This window comes from Drosophila nasuta, chromosome X (assembly GCF_023558535.2).
Source record: "Drosophila nasuta strain 15112-1781.00 chromosome X, ASM2355853v1, whole genome shotgun sequence".
In the NCBI taxonomy this organism is placed as follows: domain Eukaryota; kingdom Metazoa; phylum Arthropoda; class Insecta; order Diptera; family Drosophilidae; genus Drosophila; species Drosophila nasuta.
Window position 1 is genome coordinate 19468457 of NC_083459.1, and position 18501 is coordinate 19486957.

The window sequence follows — 18501 nt, forward strand, 5'->3', positions numbered from 1 at the left end:
AAGACAAGGACTAGCTATATAAATTCCATTGCAATTTATAGATTCATCACAATCTGCTTAGTAGCGCCATCTATGGTTCGCTGGCGCAAAAAGTAATGAAAACTGCAAAATATTAAATTTTTTGTAGCATACTTTCAGGGGCGAAAGTTGTGGCCATAAAATAAGCAAGTGACTTGCTATATTTCTGCTTGTTGCTGATTTATGTTCGCCTGGTATTTCATCTGCTTACTTGGAACTTTTTCGACGTTCGCGGCTGCTTCAAATGTCCAAGGACAGCAACAGATGACGGCAAAAACTGCCCAGTTAGCAAATGAAATACTAGGAGAACATAAATCAGCAGCAACCAGATCTGCAGAAAGTGATCTACTAAATTAGTGACGTCATCTATTTGGGGGTCTATTTCAAATTTGAAATTTGAATGTAACCGACAAAAAAAACATCCGTTAAAAATTAAAAACGTATTATTAGTATGATTTTTGTTTTTTTGCAATATCTCGATTGCTTAAAGGACGATCAAGATGTCCTTTAACCCAAGGATATGGCTAGTAAATACAAACCGATTGACATACTCAAATGGACGAAAATCCTTACAGGAGCCAAAATAAATTGTATACAGAAAATAGGCTATAACTTGAGAATGTCCTTGCGTATCCTGGCAAGCAATAAGTCAATCGATGCGTAGTCATGGGGCCTAACATCACGTCAAAGGACATTCCAATTATCCTTGTAGTTCTCGAGTTATCCTTTGGAATTTGTATCAAAAAATTACAACTCTTGGATCCTTATATGATCTCACCATTTTTTGATGCCAATCGATAGAAAAGGTCCTTGCGATCCTGGCAATAGGCGTCCTTTGAAAATCTGACAGGATATGGCCGAGATATAGCTTGTTTTCGAAAAAAGGCCATAGTTGCACCCTCAAAGTATGCTATAAAAATTTATTTTTTTTTCTTAGCGCGAATTTCAAATTTGAAAGTAACCTGCTGCTGCTTTCTGTTCGCCTGGTATTTCAGCTGCTAACATGATAGTTTTTAGCCGTTCGTGGCGCTAAGAAACAATGTAGAAAACTAAAAGTTAAACCAATAATATATTCATATTTTTCGAAAGGTAAGTAAGTACATATATACTTACTGAATATATTTAATATGTTACGATCTGCAGTTAAACGGCGCTGTCAAAATTGTCGCTGTCCGCATAGCCAAAAAGGCCTCTGTGAAATTTGCTGAGTATCAGGTGAACAGAATCAGAAAACAAACGACAACCATACAAAATTCAAACTGGGCGCAGCTTATGTTGCCAGTCTGCTAAGAGCTGCTGTTAAGGGCCGGTGTTTACTGCCTCTGCAAGGACTCTTAAGTGGACATTCTTTGTTTCTATATAACTCTGTGAAAACCTTAAGGATCTCACAAGGACATACCTTTTTGCTGTCAGGGGAACTAGGACTATCGATTGACATTCCAAGCTTTTTAAGTTTCTCGCATAAAGTTTGCCTCAAAATATAAATTTTAAGTGTTGTATTCTAAGACGGCCCCATATTTTTTTTTATCTCAATCGATAGATTTCGATCCCACGAATCGAATTCGTCACGTCCGGTCAAATTGCACAAGGATATGGCCGAGTAAGGATAATTTGTCTAAATTGCAACAATACAGCAATGCAGCAGCAAAGAATTTTTTGTTGCATACTTTGGGGTTGCGGCAATTCAAATTGTTATTACGCCAACAAACCATAGATGGCGCCACAAAACCATTGTACTTTTGCGACTTACATTTTATCGCATCAATTTATAGTTTGTATTAATTTCATACTAACCTTTTTTGTTCCTAAATATTATGATGTCCAATTGATTAAATAAAATTGACATATTCTTTTGTATTCTATATATTTTGTCCACAATTTTTGTATTGTTTTGTTTTTGTCATTTTCATTTTTATTTGTATTTTTTTTTTGTTTTGTTGTTTTATTTTCATTCAGCAAATGAAATTCGCTTTACATAAATTTATAGATTTATTTGTTGCTGCTGTTTTCATTATTGTTTACAATGAAATGATAACATATATATGCCCTTAATTATTTATTAATTATGTGACCGTTAACTAGGCTTAAGATTTCCTTGTTTGGTTTTTTTTTTTGCTTCTCTCAATGGTAAGTAAATCGACTTGGACTTGGGCCTTCTTCCTATGTATATGAATATACTATATAGGTTTATTATTTATGTATTTTTTTTGTTTTCGTTTTTTTTATGTTTATTTGTAAGTATGTACAGAGTCTTGAGCTGGGAGAATGGAAGTGCTAGTGTTGTATGTGAGTAACTAGTATCATGTATTTATGTTATGTTCGTTTTTAGGATAGGTTACAAGATTGAGAGAAAGATTGTGATTATTAATTATAATAGACATAGCACATTGGTCTATTTTAAGGTAATTTCTTTTTTGTTTATCAACATAGGAGCTTTACATAATCCATTTCATTTTTATTGTGTTAGGTGCGCAGAGTTTGGGTGGGCTTTTCTGTAAATGTATCTGTATCTGTATCTGTATCTGTCTAAGTGTGTGTGTGTGTGAATCTCTTCTGCAAGCTTTCAGAAAGCATATGCAACATTTGGGATGCTTAAATGCTAATGAAAAAAATGCCTCTTGCATGTTTGTCTGTATGTAACGCTAGCTAATTGTACATTATACACTTGAAGAAATTTTGCTAAAGGTATAATAATAGGTATGTACTATATGTATATCATATACATACACATATCATACATATCCATGTACGCATGAGATTGGTTTAAATAAATTCTCTTTGTTTTCGCTTTATTTCCAACTCCTCAGCGGGGGGAGGCTACGAAAAATATTGACATTGACCCCATGTATTGTATTGTATGTATGTACCACTTATGTATATGTAAATGTAAATGTGTTTTTGTATGTAATTCATTCATTGATTTGATTTCATGTTTCCATCTCAAGCATTACAAAAATAGAGCATCATTTCGAATTTTGAATAGATTATAATATTTTGCATTTTCTTCTTTTTTTTTGGAAAAAAAAAATGGAAAGTTTTATGCTTTTTATACTTGACTTGATTTCAATTAGACGATGTATAAATTTGATTCCATTTGTATTTAAACTTGATTAATTTGTTGTGTGACTAATTGTGCAAGCGGGAGAATGTTTTTGCTTTCATATTTCTTCTTTTCTTTTTAGGTTAGGTCTATCATTTGTTTTACTTTCATTCATTTTTCATTATGTTGATCACAGCTTTTACAATTCTAATGATATACAAATGTATGTATGTATGTGTATGTGTGAGTGTGGCCAACAAAGTAAATGTGTGTGTGTGTGTAAGTGTCTCATTATTTTCATTGACTAAATTCGCACCAAAAATACTGTTATACATGTGTCTGTCAGTGTGTGTGTGTGTGTGAGCACACTTAAGAAAAATCGTATATGGATCCTTCTCTCTTGACATATCGCAATTACATACTTATATATTTATAATACTTTTTTCGACTTTTACAAATATGCACAAACTGGGAAGCGAGCGTGTTCCCAATTCCACATTCGCTTCAATTTCGCAAGCGATTGCGGAACTCGAAACACGCGCTGCAATTCGCGTTTATTTGTTTTTTTTGTTTGTTGTTATGAAAGCTGCTAGTTAATGGATTTACCTCGCTACACACAACAACTAAATATTAAATTTCTATTTATCTTTTTTGGTTTTGTTTTCTCATTTTTCGTTTTTCTTTTCTTTTTTATAGTATTTAAAAAGGTAATACAAAATATGTTGATTTTAGTTTTTAGTTTCGTCTGGCATATGATAATCATGAAAAGAAGGCATGTCATCGTCTTGTTTGTATGTTTTTGCGTCCGTCCATATGCTGAGCGACTTTTTGTTTGTGTTTATTCATTTATTTTTTTACATTGTTTACTTAGTAAAAAGTTTTAGTAAAATTCCACTACATGTACACGTTAATTTTCTTCTAACAAAAAGAACTTTGAAAAGAAAAATGTCTATAAAAAAGAAAAATTCTAAATGATAACAAAAGGGAAACGACATTTAATAACATTCAACAGCTAGTACGACGGTTTTAATTCTTGTTTATCATCATCATCATCATCATCATGATCATCCTACGTTTAACGTTGTTCCATTTTCCATTTTTGTTCGAAAGCGATACGAGGATCGAATTGTTTGGTTCTCTAGTTTTGTGGAGACTTTTTTGCTGGTGGGGTTACTTCATTACGGTACAAGTTATATAGCGGCAACGATTTCGGGCGGGGCGGGGTTTGGAGAATAGCTGGGAAAATAATTTAGCGGCGTTTTCTTGGGCTATTTGTCAACAATGCCTATATAATATATAATAATAATATACTATGTATGTATGTACGTATTGTATTGTATTGTATTGTATGTATGAATGCCTGACATATAATATGTATTCTCGTATATATGATAATGCTATGTAACTAATTAGTTATCTGTCTGTTTTGTAGTTGATTGTAGGAAATTTGCATCAATTTGCACAAATATTATTATTCTTATTATTTGTATAATTGTTTATTACTTGTAACTTTTTTTTTAATGGAAAGTAATTAAAATACGAAATTAAATGGAAACTAATCTCGATATACAATAAATATTTTTGCTAAACGGTTTTGTCATCATGTCTCCTAATTTGTAATTTCATTTATTTATTTATTGACTTCATTTCCACATTCACTTACTTTTTATTCTTTGCTTCCTTATCCGCTACCGTTACACCGGACGGTATCAACTTGTGTTTTTGTGTGTTTTTCTCTTTCTGCTATTGGAATTTTTTTCTGACTGTGCTGGTTTCTCTTCTCTTTCGTACTCTTCCTCTTGCTCTTCCTCCTTGCCTTGCGTCTCTTTCGTTGTACTTTTACCGCGGTTTCTCTCTAAGCGTCATTTAATTCATTTTCTCTTTCATTGTGTTAACAAATTTCATAATTTTGTTTCTTTTGTAGTTAACTTTTGTCAGGCTGTTGTGTTAATTAAACATTGTTTGTTTTAGCATGTTGTTATTTATTTGATTTTTTCTCTCGTTTTTTGTTCGCATTTTATTTTTTTCTTGCATAATGCTGCTCTTTTTTTTTATTTTGTATATTATTTTTGTTTATCTAGTTTTCTTGTTTGTTTTGTTTTGTTTTTAATTTGTTTGTTCCTTTTTCAATATTAATTTAATTTAAATAAATTTACATTACAATTACAATTCTTGTTAATTGGATTGGGAACAGGTGGTGGTCAAGGGGGGTCGGGGAGGGGGAGTTGGGCTTTAAAAAAAAATGTATATAAAGATTATTGCAATCATGAAATGATCGTATATAAAAAATTCTGTTTAAATATTAATTACGTACATTACAAAAAAATCTTGGTATAAATACAAATACATATACATGTATGCATGTATGTGTGTGTGTTTCGTGTGTGTGTGTGTGTTTGTGGTGTAAGCAAATGGAGTGTGTGTGTGTCACACACATGCATATTATATAGAAAATCGTTAGCAATTTAACAGTTGCTCTCTCAGTTTTGCAGCTACACATTCAATTCATTTCACATAAATAATAATAATAGTAATTATAATATAATATAATAATAGAGTAATAATAATAATAATAATAAACATACAGAAAATAGTCAAATTTACAATTTACCAGCCGCTTACATAAAACATTGCTAAACTTTTTCATTTCTTTCTCTATCTCTCTCGTTCATGTTCGCGCTCGCTTTCTCGCTCTCTCTTTCTCTCTCTCTCACTTTCATTTCAAATATCGCTAGTATATATATAAAGTTTTTATATAAATGTGGTTGTTGGTATGTGTTTTAAAAATAGCAAAAAAAAAAGTATATATTTTTATATATATGATTATGATTAGCATAAACGAAATCGCACATTCAATACAAACAAAAAGAAAATTACAATTTCTCAAATTCCTCGGCGTAAAATCATAATTCAGAAACGAAAAAAAAAACAAAATATAGTAATATATATATCGTATATAACCAAAAATATGGGGGACAATCATAGAATTAATCTGTATACAATTTGTATTTGTTGTGTGGCTGCTGCTTCTTTTTTTCTTTCATATATTGTTGATGAATTTGTTATTTCATTTTTTTAATGTGTATGTTTGGTTGTGGAAGTGTGGATGCTGTTTGTTGTTGTGGTTGAGGTTGAGGTTGCTGCCTATTCAGAGTCCTGTTCCCGTTCATCGAAGCCCGCCAAATCGACAGCCTGCAGCATGCCACGCGAATGCGCGTACTCGATGAGCGCCAGATGGCAGAACACATATTGATCCGGCATTTGGATGGAGTAGGCGCGTTGCGAACGTATTTTCTCCACGGTGCCGCGTATATCCGCCGTGCCCACATCCTCCAGACGCGATATGCAAATGTCCAGCGTGATGAAGGTGCCTACAAATATATGCACAATATATTTAGCATTGCAATAACTCAATACCAACAATCTCTGCTCTCACCTGTGCGTCCAATTCCAGCACTGCAATGGACCACAATAGGTGGACCACGCACATGACCAGCCCAAGTATCGCCCAGAGCACGCACCAGCTGCGCCTGCTTGTCGCGCACCTTCTGCAGGAAGTTCAACATCGCCATGGCCGAGCTGGGCACACCGTAGTCCGGCCAGCTGGTGAACTGCCAATGTGACACATTGCGAATTTCGTCAGTCTGAGAGGAAGATGAAGAACACAGATGCAAAGCATTAGTATAAGCAGCAAGATGTATCACAGAAATATATGAATAATATGCTAAAGCAAACTTAAATGGTACAAATATATAATGCAAATACATACATACATGAAACAAATGAATGCACTCCAATTTAATCTTTTCTTTTTAACAAAACACATTTTGTAAACACTAAAATCTATGGTAGAGCAATAGTACGGCAATTTAAATATACTAGCATAATGGGATAAATATATACCATAAATGGTATAAATATATACCAAACATGAATATGTATTTCTGCATTTCTATTACAAAATATGAATGCACTCCACTTGATCTTTTTCTATTTAACCAAAACCCTTTTTGTCAACATTGAGATCTACCATCTACGACAATTTAAATAATCCAGCATAATGGTAAAAATATATACCATAAATGGTAATCATAAATGGTATAAATATATACCAAACATGAATATGTATTTCTGCATTTCTATTTCAAATATGAATGCAGTCCAATTTAATCTTTTCTTTTTTTTGTTAGCCACAAACCATTTTATAAACATTAAAATCTACCATAAAGTAATATTTTTACAATTTGGAATACTAAATATACTAACAATATACCAATTAGTAGGCAGTTATACTACTAAAAGCATTCGGTATTAAATCAATCAATGTGAACACAAAATGGGAGCATAGTTTGAACCTTTTCTATTTAAACAGACACTTTTTATAAACATTAGAGTTCGACAATTTTGAATACTAAATATACTTAGAATATACCAATTGGTTGCTAGTTATATCACCAAATGTATTACGACATTTAAATAATCAATAACTATATCTATATGAGTACAGTAAAATTTAACCTTTTCTATTTAGCCAATACCCTTTTTTTATTAACATTAAAATCTGCCATACTATTATTGAATACTAAATATACCAGAAGTACACCAATTATATAGTTATAGCAATTAATCAACATAGTTGCACTTCGACTACTTTCATTACTACTCTAAAATGAAGCATATTATTAGCTTCTTTTATTTGAATTTGTAAAATTAACTTGTTACCGAGTTTGCTGTTTCTATGACTTATAGTCCCTGAACTCAACATATTTCTAAGAACGAACAGACAGCAAGACATTTAGTATGTAACTATTTTAAGGAGTTATAGATCTCTCCTTCTTTTGTCTATGACAAACATTTCATGCTAGTACACAATTATAATAGAGTTACCATAATACTATATTCTGTATTCTATTCTATAAAAAGTGACTTTCGATTGATTGATTGACTTGGGCACGCAACACTCACCTTTAGGTTTCTCAATTCTAGTGAGGCAACTGTGTAATCCTCGTTGCACTCGACGCTAATTGTTCGCACATGGTAATTTCCAAACTCTAAGGAACTATCTTCAGTCGGCTCCCAGTATTGGCCGCATTTAACACGTCCGCGTTCCATGACGCGCGTTGTCATAACTATAACTAAGCAATGTTGTTCCCAGATCATGCGCCAAAAGTCCTGGGATGTCTTTGGTAATGGACCTGCAATCAAAGCGGTATCAAGAAATTAATTGTCGAGCTAAATATAGCACCACTATTATAAAGAAAACTAACGGGTTTAAGTCAAAAGGGTTTAAGCTTAAAGAGATTTTATGTTCAAATTTTAGTAAAACTTAAGTGCATTGTTTTCTTTTTACTTTATTCTGCAGATTTTAGTAAGGAAAACTAAAGTAATTCTAAAACTATGTTAAAGAAAGTTTAAATAGAATTTAAGAACTCTGTAAATACTCAATAAGCTGAAATAATCATAATGCGAATTATTTACTTTTTTATTTATTATATTAAATCCCTTATTAAATACTGCATTGAGCCTTCGACAATGATAATTATTAATCTCTTGCAAATATTCCTGGCCTTACACAATTCCACTTTGCTGATTACCAAATGAAATTTAAAACTTGATGCAATCACAAAACAAAGATCGAGAAATATAAACCTTAGTTATTATGGTTGTTGAGATCAGGTTGTTTATGCATGCAGACAGACAGACAGACAGATGGGGAGCTTATTGCCATTATTTCCTATTTATTATCGATTTTGCTTTTTTGTGGAATAAGATAAAGCTGTCATGTGTCATGTGTCGCAGTTCCCATGCATTTTTCTTTTGGAGGTCGAAGCCATAGAAAAGTGCAAATTAGAAGTGGAGAACAATCGTCAGCAGTATCGACACTATCGATGATTGTCATCGTCTGACGTCTGACATTGCTATCGATAGTTGTCCATCTGTAATGCGAGCCACAATCGATATCAGCAGCCACTTGCGACAGTGACCCAACCACTATCGATGCTTCCATCGATAGCTGGCGTCTCACATTACTATCGATAGTTGTTTATCTGTAGTGCAAACTCACCTTGAGTTGAAATATATGCATTCTTCTGTTTATAGCCATCGACAAAATTCGCATTGATGTAATCGGACAGCTCGTCTTCATCCTCGCGCGCCAGGACCACACGACTGTGATCGTAGCACAGGACATCTGTATAACGATTTTTGGTCAAATTGTTGCGCATGCTGTGCGAGAAGAGAAAGTGATTCGATTATAATAAGTATTTTCAGGGGAAGATGTTCGAACTTACCGCGCATGGAGGAAAGTGCCTTCGGGTGCCCGATTTCGTATATCCAAGTACTCCTTAATTAGGCCCTGACGTCGCCGCTCCTTGACCATTTGCACAATCTGATCGAGCGTCTTGGGATCACCCTCTTGGCCGGCCAGACTGTCGTCGTCACTGAAACCGGATGAGGCACTACTTGGCGGATTCTCAGACCACAAATCACCGACACCGGCGGCACTCCCATTGACAGCAACTCCTCCGCCAGCAGCTGCCACACCGCCCGACGTCGTTGTCGTCGTCGTTGTTGCTGTTGTGGCTGCTGCTGCTGTTGTTGTTGTGGATGTTGCTGTTGTGGCAATGTCTCCTCCTGCTCCGGCGGCAGCTGATGTGCCGTTCTGTTGCTGAATGCCGCTGGTGTTGAGCTTGAGCAGCGTATTGTTAGCGGTCCGATGACTGGGACTCAGTCCGTTGATTGTGATGTTCTCGTTGGGTTCCGTTGACTCGGTGTTAATCAGTTGCTGTTGCTGCTGTTGCTGTTGTGTGCCAGCTGCCGCTGAACCGGTGGCTGCTCCTCCGTCGCCACCAGCAGCCACAGCAGCTGCACCACCGCTGACTGTGACCACGGTTGTGTTGCTATCGCTCAGCTGATGCACAGCACTGATAATGGTTGTTGCTGCTGCTGCTGCGTTGTTGCTGTTGCTGCTGCCGTTGCTTAGCGGCGTTGCTGTCGTCGCTGTCGCTGTGGCAGCTGCAACACCAGCGACACCCACTAGATTGGCAAGCAGTTCGTCTTCACGATTCGTCATCGATTTGCGGCAATTTAGCAACCATGTGGCGTGATCGATTTCCAGCGTGCCGCCAAGATGCACTGGCAACGCCTTGCGCGGCACGTGCAGACTCAGCTGCGGCACCGATACGGTGAACACTCGCTCGCGTAGCTTCTCGCGCACAAACAGGCGGAGGATCTTGAATGGCGCCTTGAACCACAGCGGCGCCGTCACGATCAGCACTTTCTTCAAACGCGCCGGATAGCCGCCCTACAATGATAAAATTGCAAGAATTCAAATTAGTGAAATATTATATATTAATTTTTTATTATATTAATCTTTGATGTTTGTTGCCAGAGCGATTGAAATCGAATAGAAAATTTGACAAGTTCGATTATATTGAAGAGTTATGAACAATGTTGTGTTATCGATAAATATAATAATGTTATCGATAAGCGATTGCTTTCAACGATTTTCTCAAAAAAGTTAGCAACTGCAAAACACAGCAAGTTGTGAAGTGAATGAAAAATGTCGTGTTATCGATAAATAGAAAATTGTTATCGATAAACGATTGATTGCAATAATAACACACAATTTCACTAAAAAATCAGCAAACTGCAAAACAGAGAAAGTTGTGCTGTGAATGAACAATGTTGTGTTATCGATAAATAGAATAATGTTATCGATAAACGATTTGTTGCACTAATATACAATTTCTCAAAAAGTTAGCAAGCTGCAAAAAAGAGTAAGTAGTGAAGTGAATGAACAATGTTGTGTAATCGATAAATAGAATAATGTTATCGATTGTTAACGATTGACTCCAATAATAATACCCAATTTCACTAAAAAAGTTTGCAAACAGCAAAGCGGGCAAGTTATTCTTAAAAGCAGTGTAAACAATTTGTAATGTCAAAAGTCAGGCGTTATATTTATCGCACACCTAAATCACTCGCAACTGTTATCGATAAACGATTACTTCAGTAATTTCAGCTTTATAATTTATGCATGGCACAAACTTAATTAGACTACTTATGACGAAGGCAGTTTAACTAATAAATATTAATCAATTCGATTAATTTATATATATGTATGTGTGTGTGTGTGTGTGTCTTCTAGTTGCGTGTGTGTTTATAACGAGCTTTTTTATTGCCTGGCTCAACAGCAATTGCACACACGCTAAGGTCACCTGGTCGACGGTCCCCACAAATGAATATGAACATCATTATTACACATATTCTATGCAGATAGTAAAACATGTCTTTTTTCGGATCTTTCGAAATGATTCCTGACACGAAACAAAAGCACATGCCATGAACTACATGATAAAGTTCACTTTAGTTTTGTTTGCCTGCTCATTAAAAAGAATTTTGTTTGGAATGCAGTTCTTCAAGTTCTTAACCATATGATATTTGCAGGAATTATGATAACTTGATATACTGTTTTACTTTGGAGAACTTGTTAAGACTATTAGAACAGATAAACTGATTTAAAGTTAACTATATGTCGCTTTAATGTGACAAATAGCGCCAGAAATGAAATAATTCCATATTGTTATCCCAAATTTAGCAAATTTTTAAAAATACACAGTATTGATATGAGAACAAAATATTACATAAAATGATAACAATTTATCTTTAAAACACTGAAAAAGTCAAAAATTTGTTATCTGTATGTTAAATTAATCCATACGATAACTATCGCTTTAACGGAAGCATTAGAAACTCGACGCTAAGTTCCACACATTCTAGATGTCTTCTAATCATCTAGTTGCAACTTTGCTGGTAAATTGCTTTGCATTTTTTTTTTTTTTGCTGCTATGCAGTTCTTATGAAGCACACGTGTGAGACATTAAGAAACGCTGATTACAATTGTAAAAAGAAGAAAAACACTGAGCACTGTCAGAGTGTAAAAACCTAATTCAATTTTAATGAAGCAAAAAGTAAAAGAAGCTGAAATTAGTTGAGCTATAAACACTTCGTTCATAATGCAAATGAAAGTGGTTCATTTTTTTAAAACTAGTTCAAATGAACTCAAGCGAACGAGTTGCATTAAAGTGCGCGAAACGAAATGGTAATAAAATTAAAATTGATTATGCTGTCAATCAAATTGAATGCAGCTGCGTTTTAATTTCGCTTTACAATTTATTGACATTCGTCAACACAACTCAATTTGTCGCGCCTGCTGCGACGTCGACGTCGACGTTGGCAGCGGCAGCGGCGTCGCGTAGGCGGCACTTCGATTCCTCAACTAAGTGCGTGTGTATGAGTGCGTCTGTGTCTGTGTCTGAGGCTGAGAGTGTGTGTGTCTGTGTTTAATTAAGTGAAATGCAAACACAACAACAAAATCAAATGCAAAATGTAAATGAAAATTGTTTGCCGCCTCTGCTTCTTTCATTCATTTCGCTGTCGTTGTTGTTGTTGTTGTCGTTGGAGGCGTTGTTGCGACACAACCTTCACCCAGTTGGAAATGTTGAAAATTTCATTGCGGACATTTTCAATTGCAAATGGCGTCGCCAACCGCACACCGCACTCCTCCTCCTCCCCCTCCCTCCCCCCGCTAGCGCTTGTATCCGTGTCAGCGGCATTTATACATAGTTTATTGGCCAATCTTCTCTTTGTGTCGCTCCCCTTGCCATCATCCACATTTCTTTCTCTTCTTTCTCGCTCATTTTGCAGCTGCATACAGCGTGGTCTGCATATAGATAAGCATGCATGTGTGTGTGTGTGTGTAGAGGTAAGGCATGGAGATTAAGGTCAGCGGCAGCACAAAGCAAAACAGTGACAACGACAACGAAAACAACAATAACAACAAGTGCAGATGCCAGCAACACGAAGAAGTAGAAGTAGGAGGAGCAGAAGAAGAAGGAGAGCGAGAGCAAGCTCATCTCTTTGGCAAATATGTCTGCTAAATGGCTTTGCACACGACCCACGCACACTACGCAATCAGCTGTGCATGTGTGCGTTTGTTTGTGTGTGTGTGTAAATTAATTTTAGTTCGAGAAGCTGCTGCTTCTTCTTCCGTTGTGACCTGTCGCTGCACCTGATTTTATCGCTATTGATATCGAAATGGAAATTAATTTGCAATTTGCAATACGAAATGCGTTGTTCATTGATGTCACAAATACACACACAGAGAGAGACACACACACACACACGATAGGTAATTGGCAATAATTGGCATCCAGTTGTTTGCCCAAGCATTTCCAGCCCTCATTTCCAGTTTCAATTCCACTTCCAGTTTGCTGCTTTTTTTTTGCTTTTGTTGTTGCTGTTGTTTCATTTGCTTCGCAACTTGTGCGCTTTGCTTTCATTGTTGACTTTATGGCACTTTTGAGATTGCATCATCAACATAACTGCATTTCATTTATTGCTCAAACATTTCTCTCCCTCTCTATTAGCCGCATTCCTTCCACTTCTCTCTCTCTATCTCTTTTTTCTTCTTTTCCTTCTAACCATTACAATGTAGGGTAACTGCTGTTGGTGACAGACAACACAAATTACTGCATCAACTTTGTTGCCGTCTTTCAACAATTCTTTCTTCCAAACTTTACGAGATGAAGTCTACGAATTTGACATATTGCTTGCTGCATTGCCAACGCAATGCAACTAGAGCGTGTTCTAGTTGGATATCAAATTAATTTCAAAGTTAGGATGAGCTAATTCGCTAAATTTATATATAAATTATATATAACAGAATAGGTCAAAGTCCTGTGCTTATCTCTTATATTATTATTTGAAATTACACTTTTGCATTATTTCCCTAAAATAATTGGTACAGTGTTCCCTCTTTAGATCTGTTTAAGTAATCTAATCTTCATTTTGTCTTACAAACATAAATACGTTTGTATTCAAGTTTTCCAAAATAGTAAAAACAAAAGTCTTAACACAAATTTTGCTTAAATAGAATCAACAACAATGAAGTCATAAAATGCTAATAGCTTCAAAAATGATTTTTTTCTTTTCAATGTATTTTAGTTATTCAATAATTCAAAATACCATTGTATAATCTAATATATTTTACAGCGTACTTTGCTGGTCTAAAGTTCTCTAAAAGAAATAGTAAAATAATGTCTTTAACACAAACTTTGTTTAAACATTTTTGTCAAAAAATGAATCAGGTTAGAGATTTTTAATATCTCCAATAATGATTCTATTCCATTAAATATATTTTAGTTATTCAATAATTCAATATACCATCGCATAATCTAGTATATTTTACAGCGTACTTTGCTAGACTAAAGTTCTCTAAAAGAAATACTAATTTAAAGTCTTTAACACAAATTTTGTTTAAATATTTTAAATCAATCAAGTCAAAGATTATTAATAGCTCCAAAAACGAATCTATTCTATGGAATATATTTTAATAGCTCCAAAAATGATTCGTTTTTATTCAGTATATTTTAGCTATTCAATAATTCAATATATCATCGCATAATCTAGTATATTTTACAGCGTACTTTGCTAGACTAAAGTTCTCTAGTAGAAATAGTAAAATAAAGTCTTCAGCATAAATGAAGTTTAAATATTTTTTATCAGGATAAAAATCATGTCAGAGATTGTTAATAGCTCCAAAAATGATTCTTTTTTATTCGGTATATTTTAGTTATTCAATCATTCAATATACCATCGCATAATCTAGTATCTTTTACAGCGTACTTTGCTATACTAAAGTTCTCTAGTAGAAATAGTAAAATAAAGTCTTCAACATAAATTAAGTTTAAATATTTCTATCAAGAATCAATAAAAATCATGTCAGAGATTGTTAATAGCTCCAAAAATGATTCGTTTTTATTCAGTATATTTTAGTTATTCAATCATTCAATATACCATCGCATAATCTAGTATCTTTTACAGCGTACTTTGCTATACTAAAGTTCTCTAGTAGAAATAGTTAAATAAAGTCTTCAACATAAATTAAGTTTAAATATTTTTTATCAAGAATCAATAAAAATCATGTCAGAGAATGTTAATAGCTCCAAAAATGATTCTTTTTTTCAGTATATTTTAGTTATTCAATCATTCAATATACCATCGCATAATCTAGTATATTTTACAGCGTACTTTGCAGTAATCTATGCTTGACTAACTGCCACAACTTTGTGGCACATTTGCTGTAGCAAAATAGTTGCTGCAGTTTGTTTTGTGCCAAGGCTTCGGCGCTACAAAGTAGGCTACGAATATTCAGACTGCGTGCCGTGTGAAGCTGACAGCTGGGGTTTATACTTGGAAAGCTAAAGCTGAAGCTGAAGCTGAAGCTAAAGCTCTTGGAATGGAACGTGTGCGGAATGCTCACTCAATGTTCAATGCCAAGATGTTGAATGCCGCAAACTGTTGCAGCAGCAACAAAGTCGGTGCCTCAAACAGCGAACACACTCAATTTGCATGGCAACTAGAACGCAACTTGAAAAAAAAAGAGTTCTTTCTACTACATCGTCATTGTTGCGTGCCGATTGTCATAAAATAAATAATAATTATGTAGTTGTTGTGTATAGAAATTGCTGTATTAATAATACAATAGCAACAAATTGCCCCAAATAAATCAAGTAGAAAAGTATTTGGCTTCGTTACAGTGCGTGCTTGTCGAGTGCAACAAAATATTAACTTATACAACTAATCAGCAATTGACCCAGAAAAAATAGTGCCACAGATAATGGAAACATTTCACGTAGGTGTTTTAGTAGAAAAAACAAATTCTATAAAATAAAATTCCCCAAAATAGTTTTTTTTTTTATTTTGATTTTAATATTAAAAATAAATGGAAGAAAAATCCATAATGAAAGTTGTTATTTTCGTTAAACTAGAAATCTTGAATTTAGTATTTAAATATGGAATTATTTCAATATTTAATGAATACTACTTTTTGGCTACCAAAATTAGTAATCATTAATAATTTCTTGAGAAAAGCAAGTATTTTGTTATTTGGTATCAAAGTGCTTCTAAAAAAAAAAAAAAGATTCAACTAAATTTAGATATATCGATATTTTTGGTCAATGTGCGTGCAGATTTCACTGTAATATTCTATCGAAATAAAACTCTATCGATTCTCTCAGCTGAACTAAAACACATGTATGCTGTTTTTCCATTTAATTGGGGGATCATACGTCCAATAAATTGGAATATGATTTGAGTGTATGTGTGTGTGTGTGGGCGAATGAAAAGAGGCATATTGGCGCAACGTAATAAGCAGCATTATGACGCACCTGTCCCTAATAAACACCTCCAACAACAACAACAACAACAATGACAATCAGCAACAACATGGACATAATCATCATTCAAGCAATTGACAGCGCTGCCTACACAGCAGCGAAAACAAAAACAAAAACACCAACAACAACAACAACAGCAGCAGCAAAATTAAGCTGAAATAATAAGCACAAAACAGACGCACACATATTGACAGACAGCGAATGTGCGAGCGAGCGAGAAAGAGGGACGCAAACACACACATATGTATGTATGTTGCGCGAAAAGAAAGAAAGTCATCGCAGCTTCCCTGTCTCGTCATACACACACTCACACACACGCCTACAGCATTATCGCCGCCTTCGTCTTCAACTCTGACTTCATCGTCGTCAAGTGGCGGCTGCTGGACGAGAGAGAGTGAGAAAGAGAGCGAGGAGGCGACGCCTGAAGGAGTTAGCGACGACAAGTGGCCATGGTTATGCACTCAACATCATCGCTTCACGTTCCTTCGCTCATTATTACGTGCTTCGGCATGTGTTTCGCTTCGGTTTGCTGCTAATTGTTGTTGTTGTTGTTTTTGTTGCTATTGCTGAGAGGAAAAAGGGAGAGCTAGCTTAAAGCTTAGCTTCGCTTTGAGCTTTAATGGCGACATGTTGTTTGTTTGTCTGGAACGAAATTAGTTCCAAGGAACAGCTCACGTGTTCTTCTTGAACTAAATTAGTTTCAAAGAACAAATTACGAATGTTCTTCTTGAACTAAACTAGTTCAAAAGAACGGCTCACGAACTAAACGATATCGATAAAATGATCGCTCAGAAAAATTTATCGTTGCGCAGCATGGACAAAACAAAAATGTTATCACGGCGTCTGAATTGTTTGCCCCATTGCGGTAATAATGCCACACAGCTACAGCTACTAAGTACATATTTAGCTGATCGTATGGACATTAAGTATACGCCACATGGTTTGCGATGCTTCAAGATGTTTGCTTAGTTCACGAGCTCGCTTTGCATACAACACACACTACTCGTTATTTTTTTGTCGTCAATATTTCGTTGCCCAAAAAAAAAAAAAAAAGAAACAAAAGTGAAAAGTCGCCAAGTCGCTGTCCAAATGCCAGCACATGGGTGTGCTATGCAAAAAATAAATAAATACAATACAAAACCAAAAAAAAAGCAATATTGAAACACTCATAGCGATGTGTGTATGTAAAATTAGCCATGGCCAAAATTGGTAATGCGTTTTAAGCTTGTCGCCGGCTTTGGGCATGAAACGAATTTGTCGTCGTCGTCGTCGTCATCGTTGGCGGCGTTTTTGGCCTTTAAAGGCAAACGCTACACGCACTCGACGAACAAACAGAGAGACAGACAGACAAATAGTTAGATAGCTATGACAGACAGGGATAAATCAACAGAGAGAGAGAGGAAGAGAGAGAGCAGACGGAATTATTCTGGGAACTGTTTAATCAAGCGCAACGTCTATCAGTGTAATCAAATGATTGTAATATTCTGCATAATAATAAAAAGAATACTAATTATAGCACTCCCCTCACATATACAGGAATATATTATTTCTTAATAATTTCTACATTTGTTTTCCAGCGAAACTTCGTTGCGCATCACTGATCGATAACATTTCATTATCGACACGAGTCAACTTGAATCGATTACTTTACAAATATGACAAATGTGTTTGGCTTTCTATTTCAGCTTGTCTCCCACATACAAAAAAAAAAACGCGCTTGCTGAATGGTGAATAAATAAATCATAACGAGTTCCAAACAGCTGCTATTTCATTGATTCGCTCTCCTCTCTACTTTTTTTCAATTCTCATTCAATGCTCTTCAAATGTCTTTTTATTCTGCTTGGTTATGTCATTTAGCAGCTGCTTTACTTTCTGCCTTTGTTCTCACTCAACAATAAGAAATTAAAGCAAATTATCTCGTATCTCACCTGCCACAGTTTCGACTAAGCAACGATTCAAAGTATTCACTTGATATCATATTATTCGTATTCAATTCTTATTTATGCATTCTTAAGTCCGAATCATTTTAATATAGAGTTTGACCTAGATTTTTTGCTTGGCTGAAAGCAATAATACATCAACGCAGCTGAATTATTGATTGCAATTGGAAAAAAAACTTTTTTTAAGCCAACAAAATAAATGTTTATAGTTTCCCACCAATATTTGCAAAAGAACCTCGATTAAAGCTTTGTTGATTACCCT

The 18501-nt window shown here is 35.0% G+C and overlaps 1 protein-coding gene across 4 annotated transcripts in view; it reads right to left on the reverse strand.

Annotated features, from left to right (window-relative positions):
• Nucleotides 1-2113: 2113 nt before the first annotated feature.
• The window catches only part of LOC132795935 (tyrosine-protein phosphatase non-receptor type 9), a 45468-nt gene continuing 29080 nt past the window's right edge, over nucleotides 2114-18501 (reverse strand). For all 4 annotated transcript variants that reach the window (XM_060806902.1, XM_060806901.1, XM_060806903.1 and 1 more), the window contains 5 exons: nucleotides 9349-10361; nucleotides 9123-9283; nucleotides 8024-8253; nucleotides 6495-6702; nucleotides 2114-6429 (listed from right to left, as the gene is read on the reverse strand). In XM_060806902.1, the coding sequence (XP_060662885.1) occupies nucleotides 6203-6429; nucleotides 6495-6702; nucleotides 8024-8253; nucleotides 9123-9283; nucleotides 9349-10361 (1839 nt within the window). In that variant the 3' untranslated portion in view covers nucleotides 2114-6202. The remainder of the gene's footprint in view (nucleotides 6430-6494; nucleotides 6703-8023; nucleotides 8254-9122; nucleotides 9284-9348; nucleotides 10362-18501) is intronic.